This window comes from Heterocephalus glaber, unplaced genomic scaffold, assembly GCF_053883595.1.
Source record: "Heterocephalus glaber isolate CG9 unplaced genomic scaffold, H.glaber_assembly_v1.0 deba00001504, whole genome shotgun sequence".
Lineage (NCBI taxonomy): Eukaryota > Metazoa > Chordata > Mammalia > Rodentia > Bathyergidae > Heterocephalus > Heterocephalus glaber.
In genome coordinates, this window is record NW_028258324.1 from 4,431,522 (window position 1) to 4,442,519 (window position 10,998).

Sequence of the window (10,998 nt, forward strand, 5' to 3'; positions counted from 1 at the left end):
TGCCCGCTCAACATTGGCTCACTCGCCTGTCACTTGGATATGGCTCCGCCCCTAGAGGGAGTCGGGAGCCGAAAGCCAGGTCTCAGGTCTTTGACACCATGCCTCAACCACTTACGGTAGTACCACAACGCGGACTCCGGGCCAGCTGCACTTGCAGTGGGACAGACCCCCCCCTCCCCCGAAGACAACCCCAGACAACCACGCAGACGTATTGAAGAGGCTCGGGAGAGCGCTGGACTGGGAGTCTTTGGGGCTGCACGACTGTCACCCTGAGCAAGCTGTTTCCCCTCCCTGTATCTCGGCCTCCTGCTTCTTGGGGGGTGTGGGGTGAGGGCTTTTGGTAAGTAACCCCAACCCTGGGTTAGAAATGGGGCTCAGAGGGTGCACGGTGAGATTATCCTTGTGGCATCATCCAGCAGCTCGACTAGGCGAGCTACCTGCATCCCTCACCGTCGCTCCATTTGCAGCACTGTCGTCGCAGGGGGAAGTCGCCACACACCCTCTTAAGGGGATGTTTTTAAGGAGCTAATGGAGATCGCGGCGCAGCTGGGTACAAATGCATATCCCCGCGACTCCTTGGGCTGGGAACCTGGAAACCACGTTTTTAACTGTAGTTTGGGTAACAGTGATTATTTCTCAGTAGATTCTGGGAGGAGGTGTCGACAAGCCATACTTGCGCGACAATGCTATGAATATTTTAGAAGGAAACACCGAGACCCAGAGACATCTGGGCATTTGGACAAAGCCGTGCGAGTGGCCAGCAGAATTAGAATTCGAACCCAGTTCTCAGGCGTTCGGTTTTGGTGCCGGCTCCAAATTCTACGGGAGCAAGGTCGAGAGCCGGTCTCCGGTCGGGTCGCCGGCTGCCCCCTGCTGGGCACTGCACTCAGCCTGGTTGGGAACACTGGACCCCGCCCTCACGCCCCTGTCCCGGCCTATTATTTATTAGGTTCCCCACCCACGTCTCCCCACCTTGGTCCCTGAACGCCTGCTCTGGGCTGGAATTTACCCCTGTGGTGACCTTAAGAAAGACCCCTCTAGAAATGTGTACTCCAGATACATCCCTAACTCAGTGGCGTTAGGAACTCCGAAGCGGGGCGACAGGGTCTGTCCGAGCTTTTTCTCAACTGCGCCGACCCGGAAGTGGTGAGTCGGAGGGCCACTGCAGGCTACGCACGTCCGGGAGGAAGCTGTTGCACGCGGTTTCTCGGGTCGGTGGTGGGCGGGACAGCCCCTGTGGCAGGTAGGTCTTAGAGGTGGGGATTGGGAAGGGCGCGCCGTGTACAGTTGGGGAAACAGACTCGGAGAGGTAACCTCACCTTGGTCATTGATAACATCCTTGCTGATCTGCAAAGGAGGCTGCAACCCTGGCTTCGGGCTTGGTTCTTCCCGGGGTAGCGCACAGATGGGCAGAGTCGCCCCTGGTGTCCAGCAGACTCAAGTCCATGTCCCTCCCGGGACCACCCTGGCTGGGTGAATCTGGGCATGTCACGTCTCCTCTTAGAGCCAGTTTCTCTTTGAGGATGTGGCAATTAGCAGTGCTTGATACTAGTTTGGACCTTATTCTTTCTAGAAGTAAAAGGGACAACTGGTTTTAAACCGTCAGTTAAACTTGTTTGTGACAATTTAAATATAACATTTAAAATGTTTTAATTGGCAATTTATACTAATGTTTGGGCTTATGGGTTAAATTAGAGGGAGAGTTTCAGCATCCAAATGACGGTACATGCAAAATGGCATAAACAAAGCTCCCAAGCAAGGCAGTCTCTTGCCACAGGTGATATTAGAGCCTATAGCATCGGATCCCTGCTGTGTAGTGAGCTGGCTCTTGGGCTCCTGACATTCATTGACCAATGCATCCCTCACCATGGGGTTGGTACTGTATTTCTCCCACTTTATGGATGAGGAAAAGTGAAAATCAGAAATAATGAGGTCCCATGCACTAGGGCCAAACACAGATTTGTCCTACTGCTAAACTTATTCCCTGTCCTACCTCCAGTCTATTTATTAACAGAAACTGAACTACAGAGACTGACCTTACTTCTGTCAAAAATGTGAAGAAAACGTAAGTAGCCAAGACAAGAAGAATGAAATAGGTGGGCGAGGGTCTAAATAGAGTTGAGGTGACAGTAAGAGCATGCCCTTTCTTTGACAACTCCTGCTTCTCCCCTCCATCCCCTTAAGGTGGCAGCCACTTTGAGGACCAAAGCCATTTGGGAGCCAAACTAGAGTCTGTGACCTTTCATCTCCACACAGCCAGGCCAGAGACCATTTGCAGGACCTACTTCAGTGGCTGACATCACAAAGAAGACATTGCATTCAGAAGCCTTTTCCTAAGACATGGGGTTTTGGGGTCGAATGCTGTGGACTCTTGTGTCTGGCCCCAGCGGGAGGAGGGGAGGCGCCCAGGGCCGGGCCTTCAGCTTATGGCCACCCCGTCCACCTCTACCCAGGCTGTTGAATGCCACAGAGCTAGTCAGCCACTGGACAGGAGTCTTTGAGAAGAGAGGCATCCCAGAGGCCCGAGAATCCAGTGAATACATTGTGGCTCATGTCCTTGGAGCCAAAACAGTTAAGTGCAGTGTTATCAGGAGCATAGGAAGAGGGAGGTAGGAGGACCCTGGGGAAGAGACATCTGGAGTTTTCCTCATTGAGTGCTTAGCTGAGATGGATGGGATTTCTTTATTTGAAAGAATGTGTTAGGTAGGTACTTAACTAGTTCTTCCAAAATACTGTTACAGTGTGTGCTGGGTACTAGGAATTCAGGGATGACTGAAGTAGCCAGTGGTGGACCCATGGGCATTGTCCACATAAGAAACCTTGGGTCGAGACCCCTTGACCAGGGGAACCAGCTATTCACATTCTCTCTTGGGATAGTTTCAGAGCTTACAGCCAGTACTTTGGACCCAACCCCTGACTCCTCAACAACTGCTGTGCATCCAGGAGCTATGTAGCCGCCGATTGCAGAGGTGAGCACCCATGGGTCAGCCCTGAGGGCTCTCTTGCCCCAGCCCCTCCAGGACTAGGGAGGTGTTGGGGTGAGAGAATAGCAAGAGATGACCAAGGTGTAAATAGGAAGGGAGAGAAGACAGGCTTAGGCTGAGTGTCCCAGGGCACTGAGACATGGCCTCGCTTGACAGCTTTGGCCACAAGTGGTATCCTTCACCTCAGGCTTGGTTCTGGCTTGGACACTGATGACCACCTGGCTGCTCCCTCTGCAGGATGCCTGTACAGTACATCCTTGGGGAGTGGGACTTTCAGGGGCTCAATCTGAAGATGGCACCCCCAGTGTTCATTCCTCGACCTGAGACAGAGGTGAGTGTGCTATCAGGATGAGAAAGAATGAAGATGAGATGGAATTCAGGGTACTTGTCTTTCCCCAGACTTCCTCCAGGGGATGCTGGGTCCTCATGAGTGCCAATTTCAGGGACAGTGCCCTTCCAGACCTGTGTTTCCATGCTAGCTGGGTTGGCCGGGGCCAAAAATACAGAGGACTCATGTTGGGCCCTGTTGACTGTCTTTGTGTCTCAACCCATCACCCAAGCTTTCTTTTTTTTTTCTTGGTACCGGGGATCGAACTTGGGTCCTTGCACTTGCGCAGCAGGCAGCAAAACCACTGAGCTAAATCCCTGGCCCCACCCAAGCTTTCTGAACTGACAGAGTACCCCAAATAGAGCTGTCCAAGTGTGCAGCCTATTCTTACAGTTGCCCTAGTAGCTACCCTGTGGCCTCATGGCCCTCCCAAGCCATGAGAAACTAATACCCTCTAGCAACTTCTTGAAAGTTGCATAGAAGTGGAGAAAGTTGTAGCTAGATTTCTGGAAGCCTGGTATGAGCTGTGTGACTGCAGGCAGATCACTGCCCCTTCTGGGCCCAGATGATGAACAGCTTGGACCTTCAGACCAAGGAATCTGTGACTTGGGGTTCTCTTAGTCCACTGTCTGGTTCACTAATTATATATGTCAGTCCCTCAAATTATAAGAACTGGACATGTGTGACCCAAACATGGTGCCCTTTAGTGAGGCAGCCTGATCCTGGGAGACATGGTTTCTATAGCCCTTCTTGGTCTTCCCTCTTACTTTGTGGATGGCAAAGCTGACCAGAGAGAACAAACCAGGACTGGAATGGGACAGAGCTGAGTGGGGCTGGCAGGAGTGCCAAGGGCACCTGGACCTGTGAAGGGTTTCTAGAAAGATACCCAGGCACACAAACCTTCCTGGGAAGGATCAGCCCCCTTCCACCTCCCCTATATAGGGTTCCAGACCCCCTCCCACTCCTCCAAGAAACCCTCTGACCCCTCTCATCACCGTATCATGCGGTTAGGAGACTGGATCTTCACCTCACTGCCAGTATTAGGACAGGGACAGTAGGAACTCTGAGGCCCTGATAAAGCCATAGGACTGTCAAGGAGGAGAATGTGGGGATAGCACTTAGACTTCCCAACTCTTCACGGCACTTAGGCTGTCCCATGTAGGATTGGCATCCAGAGTAGGATATGACCTGCCACCTGCAGGCTTTTGAGAAACCACCCTGTATCCTCCCCAGACCTGTGGCTTCTGATCAGGAGGTCACTTGACATCCTCTGAGGCTGCCAAGGGTCAGGACTTGGGAGGATAGCTCTCATAATGACCTTTGAGTCACTGCAGAACTGACTTGGCACCAGCCATGTGTCCTAGGCTTCTGAGTGCTGGGTGTGAGCTTTAGTTTCCATGGGGCCCCCCTTTCTAGGGTGGGTGTGAGCCAGGAAAGCAACTTTGCTCCAAGAGACAGGGAAGGGGGATGCTGTGGTTGGGTGACAGGCCCCTACCCGACTGTACAGAGATTTCTGAGAACTCATCAGGTTTGCCCCAGCATTCAGCCACAGTGGGGCAGGGACGCTTTACCAAGAACTCAAGAGGATGTGGCCTGTGGCAGGGAGTGGGGAGAAGGGTGCAGGGGAGCATGGTGCCTGTTTTCTTCATCCACTGAGGGTAGTTTCTGATGATGGGTGCAGAAGTCTGAAGTACAGAGTCACAAGTGGCTTGTGGCCTGACGAGTTGGGGTTTCCCTCCGGGTGGTAGGTGGCTGAGTCTCCCACATGGCAGTGTGTACAGTAGGAAACCCAAGGCTGGGGTGTGAGCCATCTGGCCCGCCCTAGTGTGGTAAGGTTGTGTGGGGACTGGGATGTTCAATGCTTTGTCTACAATGTGTTTGGCAGAGGCAGTACTACCTTCCTGGGATCCTAATGGAGGGCACATATGGCACTCTTTCTGCTGAGGCCTTGGGTCAGCCTCTTAGGGGAGTGTGGAGTCCACGTTGGGACAGTGGACAGCAGTTGCCTGCTCCCTCCTGCCCGTGTGCCCCTGTCCCTCTGACCCACCATGCTCTTGAATTCTTCCCATATTCAACCAGAGGAGATGCCCAGGGCCTGTGACCAGTTCAGCTTTCAGTGTCCCCCAGAGAGCCCCAGCTTCAGGCTGAGGGAGGGTCTTTATTATTTGGGGAAGAGGACCTTCTTTTTAGACCCCCTGGGGTGGTCACCACTGTACCCCACAGATGGCCCCATAACCAAGATGAACCTCCCATGATCTGGAGTAGGAAGGAGAACAAGAGGCCACTGGGGGCCCATTCACATAGGTGGTATGAGTTTGAGGTCAGGGAGATCTCTGAAAGGTGGCTGGCCAGTGTGGCTGGTTGATGGGTCATCTTCCAGCTAGACTAGGCAGTCTGTAACCAGGAAACCAAGAGGCTTACACCCTGACAAGTCTCCTCACCCTGCTGGCCTCTTAGCACGTGCCTCACCACAGGCTCTCAACCATGGCTCTAGACCACACACTCTGGGCCACTCCCAAGCTCCTGCTCATACCCAAAGGGTACCTTTCAGAAGGGGCCACAGTGTCTTTGCCTGCTCCATGACTGGTTACTTAGGCCTCCACTCCACTGCTGGTTGGAAGTATTTCAGCTACTGCACAGTAGCCACCTTCTACCCTTGCCCCTACCCTGTGTTGGCTTCAGTCCCTGCAGGTAGCAGATGGTGGGTGAGACACAAAAGCCTTCTGTATCCAAAGTGAGTGTCTATATCCTTCCACTGCTAAGATGGATACAGTGTAGTCAGGCACCTCTTCCCAAACCCACGTCTCCTTTTCCCATGTTCTGTGTTTGTCACAGCCCCTTCAGATAGAGGACTGTGTCCCCGCCCCATGGAGAGAATTATGTCCGTTTGGCCTAAGAGTTGCTCTGAGGACCTCCCAAATTCAGCTCTATGAGAAAGCTAGCACCTTCCTCCCTCCCTCCCTTCCTTCCTTCCTTCCTTCCTTCTTTCCTTCCTTTCCCTCCTTCTTTCCCTTCTCCATTTGCCTCCCCACCTCCCCTCTCCTCCCCTCCCTGGCAAGGGCTGTACTACTGAGTTGTACCCACAGCTCGTAGCCTTTGATTCTAGAACACTGTGAGCCATAGACAAGGGTCCAGGTGAGGCTTTGACCCTTGGACTTCAGTTTCCTCATGGGCCAGTTGTGAGGATCTAACAGATTAATACCAGGAAATCATCAGGAGCTGGGTGAGGCACAGAGAGACTGGCCAGGAGCCATTAGGTATAGCTTTTAGCATTTCTCTTAGCACAAAACAGGAGAACATCTGGGAGGGGCTCTGCTGGGATTTATTGTGCACTTACTATGGACCAGGTGTGAGATCAGTGCTTCATGAACATGGCTTTTCCCCCATGGAGAGGGTTGTGCTCAACTGTGCTGAGTTTTACAGATGAGGAAACTGAGGCATTAAAAGTCAGGGAGACCTGCCCATGGATCCAACTGACTTGAAGTCAGTCAGGCTTTGGGAAAATCCTTTTCTAACGTTTACTCAGGCTAATTGGTTGGGTCTCTGCCAAGAACCCCAGGAGCAGGTTGGCACTAGCTCTGATCTAGACTCCTCTGCCTCACAGGAACTGGTGGAATGGGTACTGGAGGAGATGGCCCAGAGGCCCCATGTGATAGAAGGACAAGATGGCCCCCGCATTCTGGAGGTGGGCTGTGGATCAGGAGCCATCTCCCTCAGCCTGCTGACCCGGCTTCCTGAGGTAAGCTTCCTCTTCACCCCACTGCTCTACTCTGCCCAGATTGTGACACACATTGCCTCATCATGGACCCTTCTCCCACATCCTTCTGCTAGAAGCACGTGAGGGAAGGTGACCAGATGTAGAAGGATAAGGTTGTCCTGGTCCAACGTGGTACAGCCTCCAGCTTTCATCCCCATCTGTCTGGCTAGGCTCTGGCCATAGAAAAGAAAACACTGTTGAAAGTTTCTTCTTCCTCTGATGGAAAATGCATGTGGGAGATGCATCTTCCTTGGATGGGACCTGCTTCTCCCACCACTCTGCCTCTCATTGTTTGTTCTTGGAGCAGAGCCAAGTCATTGCTGTGGATAAAGAGGAAGCTGCCATCAATCTGACCTGTGAGAATGCTAAGAGGTAGGTGGGCTGGGGAGCCAGGGGACGAGCATGAAGGAATTGGACCTTGGGGCTTGAACTTGACCTTTATTTACTGTCATACCCACCAGTGTCTGATTTCTGCTCCAGAGAAGGGAGATGTAATAGGGGTGGCCTGGCATTGGTCCTGCAGGATTAAGAGTGGATATGGGCACTGGGTATCTTGCTGGTCTAAGGGTTCACTATCCCTCCTCATCCTTGTACCCAAGGGCAGGGGTCTGTCCCTCTCATATTCACTCCCTCCTCCCTATTTCTCCAGGCTTCAGTTGCAGGACAGGATTTGGATTGTCCCCCTTGATGTGACCTCAGGTACTCTCCCCCCACCCATCTTCCTTCTAGTGGGGATCCTGGCTTAGGTGCTGCTGGGTAGACAAGGCACCTGCAGATATGGTGGGAAGGTTCCCCAATAGTCGCATGCACACAGGCCATCTCAGACCAGTCCTTGCTGAGGATGGACAAGTTGCTGTTGCCTCCTTGCCTGATGTGACCCAGGAGGGGACCAATGACAGAGTTTTTCTTACCTTCTTAACCCTCCATAACTAATGAGTTTTACTATGGCTTACTTGTTGACGAGAGAGAAACAGTGGCTTAAGAAAAGGCCCATGGGACCAAAATGCTTGAGTGCCCTCCCTACCCTTCCCAGCCTGGGAAGAAGTAACTCAGTACTCCATGGCCCAGCTTCAGCTTTCACAGTGTCCTCAGGTTTCCAGCACCAGTGCTGGCTCTGTCACATTACCATGGGATCCCTAGCCTCATATGCTTCCTCCATGGTGTGTGATACAGGTGATGTAATACCTGGTACAAGGTGGGACTGAGAAACAGCTGCCAGGCATCTGCTGGCTGAGGCTGGGCCTGCCCTCCATGGCTTCTCAGACCATGTGGCTGTAAGGTAGAGTGTGGCAATGCCAGTGGTGTTGAAGAGGAAAGAGGCTTTTGCTTTGCCCAGGCAACCATGGAGAGTTTCCTGGAGGTGGTACTTGAGGTAAATATTTCTTAATGAGGAGCTTTTGATAGAAAGGAGAGAGAGCGAGGACATTCTAGGTGAAAGTTTTCCTATTAGAACGTGCACACTCCTGGTCATGCTACTGGCTAGGGAAGTCTGGGCACTAATCTTTAAGTGTGGCTTATCAGGTCTGGAGACAGGCCTGAGATGTGGCTTCAGAAGAGAGACTACCCAAGGGACATGGTGGCAGGTGAAACTACCACCCCTTTTTCTCAATGAACTAGTTATGCTGTGTGTCTCCTTTTTTGACCTCAGAGGGGAGCTGGACACATCTTCTGCCATGGAGTCCTATGGACCTGGTTGTCAGCAATCCTCCATACATCTTCCACCAGGACATGGAGCAGCTGGCCCCAGAGATCCGCAGGTGTCGAGTGGGGCAGGCCTCAGAAAGCCTAGTGGGATTGGGCTGCCCTGGAGGACCACACTGGTGAGGTGGGGGTGGGTGTCAGCTGAGAGGGGCAGCAGTGTTGAGAGGTACTCTATGTTTTAGAGCCCACAGTCTTACTTAGATTCAGTTTCCCTCTCATGCTTCCCACTTGAGACTCCTCTCTGAGCCTCAGTTTCCTGCCTCTGAAGGAGAACCAATAGTGCTTTGCAGGGCTACGGGGAAGCCTCAGTGACACTGGACACCATGAGGGTTCATAGAAGGTGATGAATAGGTGGGTGTGTCATTTTATAGAACACAGGTCTAAAGAGGGAAGGTCCTATGGGGACAGAATGGGAAACCTGAAACTAAAACCCTTCTTCAGACTGCATAAGCCATCCTGCTTTTACCTGGGCTGAGGATCAGGGGAGCCGAGGAACCCTTGCTGGCTCCCCTTTTCTGGGTTCTCGGAGGTGGTTCTCAGAGGCTCTGGACCTCCCAGACCAAATCTCATTGTGAGCACCCTGTTGAGGGGAGACCCTGGAGGTTCTGGGGCAGGCTGTAATGGGATTCAGCAACATGCTGGGCACTGTCTAGAGGGGATGCTGCCCCCAGTAGGTTGGGATGTAGGAGCTGCCTTCTATTTTGGGGGACCACCTCCCCTGGGTCCCCACACTTGCCTCTCATCCCGGAGTCTGAGTTTCAGGGAACCCTGCCTTGTGGAAGTCTTGCCTGGATCTCCTACTTTTCAGACATGTGTTCCCCTGTCCCCCACCAACCAAGGTCTCACCCCGTTACCATTTACCCATTTAGCTATGAAGATCCAGTGGCCCTGGATGGTGGGGAGGAGGGCATGGACATCATTACCAACATCTTGACCCTGGCACCTCGACTCCTGAAGGACTGTGGGTATGATTGGAACAGGTCTCCTGCGTCTTTACCTAGCTTTTCTGTTCCCAGTGTGTATTGGGCACACCCTGGCAGTTATTCTGCCTCCACCTCTCCCAGCCCAGGCAACCTAGAAGTGCAAGTCCTGGCCCTGCCCAATTGAGCTGACCCATTTCCTCCCCATGTAGGAGCATCTTCTTGGAAGTGGACCCAAGGCACCCAGAGCTTGTCAACAATTGGCTTCAAAGTCGGCCTGATCTGTACCTGAATCTTGTGGCTGTGCACAAGGACTTCTGTGGGAAGTAAGGCCCTACCCACCCCCAGTTCCATGGCCATAGTGGTCCTTCCCCTGTCCAGCTGTGGGATGAGTGCTCTTCTCGCCCACTGCACATGCTCTGGCACTAACCAGGTCTTACTCCTTTCTCCTCAGGCCCCGGTTCCTGCATGTGCAGAGGTCTGAGCCATAGTGTGGCTGCCCTACAGATACTTTGCCAGAGCCCCAGCCTGCCTGAGTGCCTGGCTGACCCTTCTTGGAGTGGTAGATGGTGCTTTCTAGAACCCCGGGTGCTTGCAGCATTCCCATGGTTCTGTGATTCCTTATGGTGCACACTTTTGAGACACTTGGAAACAAGGATGGGCATGTCCTTCCTGGGGCAGCAAAAAAGCGGGGCATCCACAGTTTGGCTTGGAAGCTGGGCAGATTCAGGTTCCCAGTCTAGCTCCATCACACCACTGTGACTGAGGACAGGTCCATGTTCTTTGTTTTTTTTTGTTACCAGGGATTGAACTTGGGTCCTTGCACTTCCACAGCAGGCAGCAAAGCCACTGAGCTAAATCCCGGTCCTCCGTGTTCTTTTTGGTGGAATTGCTGTACAGGTCCTGGGAAATGTGGACAGTAAAGTATCAAGAGACTGACAAGTGGCAACCCAGTGGTTTTGTTATCATGGTTTATGGGTCCCTGACCCCTAATCCCTAGACGGTGCAAGGGTGAAAGCTTCTTCCTGCCCCAGCAAGGCTCCCAGTTCCCTGCCTGGTGGGGGCAGGGTACTCACTCCTGTCCTTGATACCATAGAGCCCTGGACTGAGAGCTCCCTTCTAGCATTGACTAGTCCTCCACCAGCAAGTGCACTTGCACAGTTCCCTGGCTGGGCCCAGGCTCTGAGCATGCTTCCAGAAGGGTTGGGGCTGAGGAGTCTCAGCACACAATTCTGGAGTTGCATGCTCACTTTCGCCTAACTGAAAGCTTTAGCCAGTGCGGCTGAGCAGGGCTTTTATTTACCTTTA

General features: G+C 52.8%; 1 protein-coding gene across 16 annotated transcripts; it reads left to right on the plus strand.

Annotated features, from left to right (window-relative positions):
• Positions 1-48: 48 nt before the first annotated feature.
• On the plus strand, positions 49-10,632 carry Hemk1 (HemK methyltransferase 1, mitochondrial release factors N(5)-glutamine). 16 transcript variants are annotated; one of them, XM_087186917.1, is made up of 14 exons: positions 49-340; positions 468-550; positions 641-1,243; positions 2,000-2,065; positions 2,185-2,571; positions 2,878-2,969; positions 3,222-3,315; positions 6,917-7,051; positions 7,377-7,441; positions 7,719-7,763; positions 8,713-8,826; positions 9,640-9,735; positions 9,903-10,016; positions 10,145-10,632. In XM_087186917.1, exons 5-14 carry the CDS (start codon positions 2,341-2,343, stop codon positions 10,179-10,181), a joined length of 1,023 nt encoding a protein of 340 aa, XP_087043043.1. In that variant the 5' UTR covers positions 49-340; positions 468-550; positions 641-1,243; positions 2,000-2,065; positions 2,185-2,340; the 3' UTR covers positions 10,182-10,632. The 16 variants fall into 16 exon arrangements, 13 of the variants coding, with proteins under 13 accessions (XP_087043043.1, XP_087043044.1, XP_087043051.1 ...); XM_087186918.1 differs by having other exon boundaries at positions 644-1,243; XM_087186925.1 differs by lacking the exon at positions 468-550 and having other exon boundaries at positions 49-293; positions 1,083-1,243; positions 3,172-3,315.
• The last annotated feature ends 366 nt before the right edge of the window (positions 10,633-10,998 follow it).

Coding starts and splice junctions, on each gene's coding strand:
- Hemk1 (XM_087186917.1), top strand. CDS start 2,341: ATGGGGTTTTGGGGTCGAATGCTGTGGACTCTTGTGTCTGGCCCCAGC. Junction 2,572..2,877: donor ATGTCCTTGGAGCCAAAACA/GTTAAGTGCAGT, acceptor CTCTTGGGATAG/TTTCAGAGCTTACAGCCAGT. Junction 7,442..7,718: donor ACCTGTGAGAATGCTAAGAG/GTAGGTGGGCTG, acceptor CTATTTCTCCAG/GCTTCAGTTGCAGGACAGGA.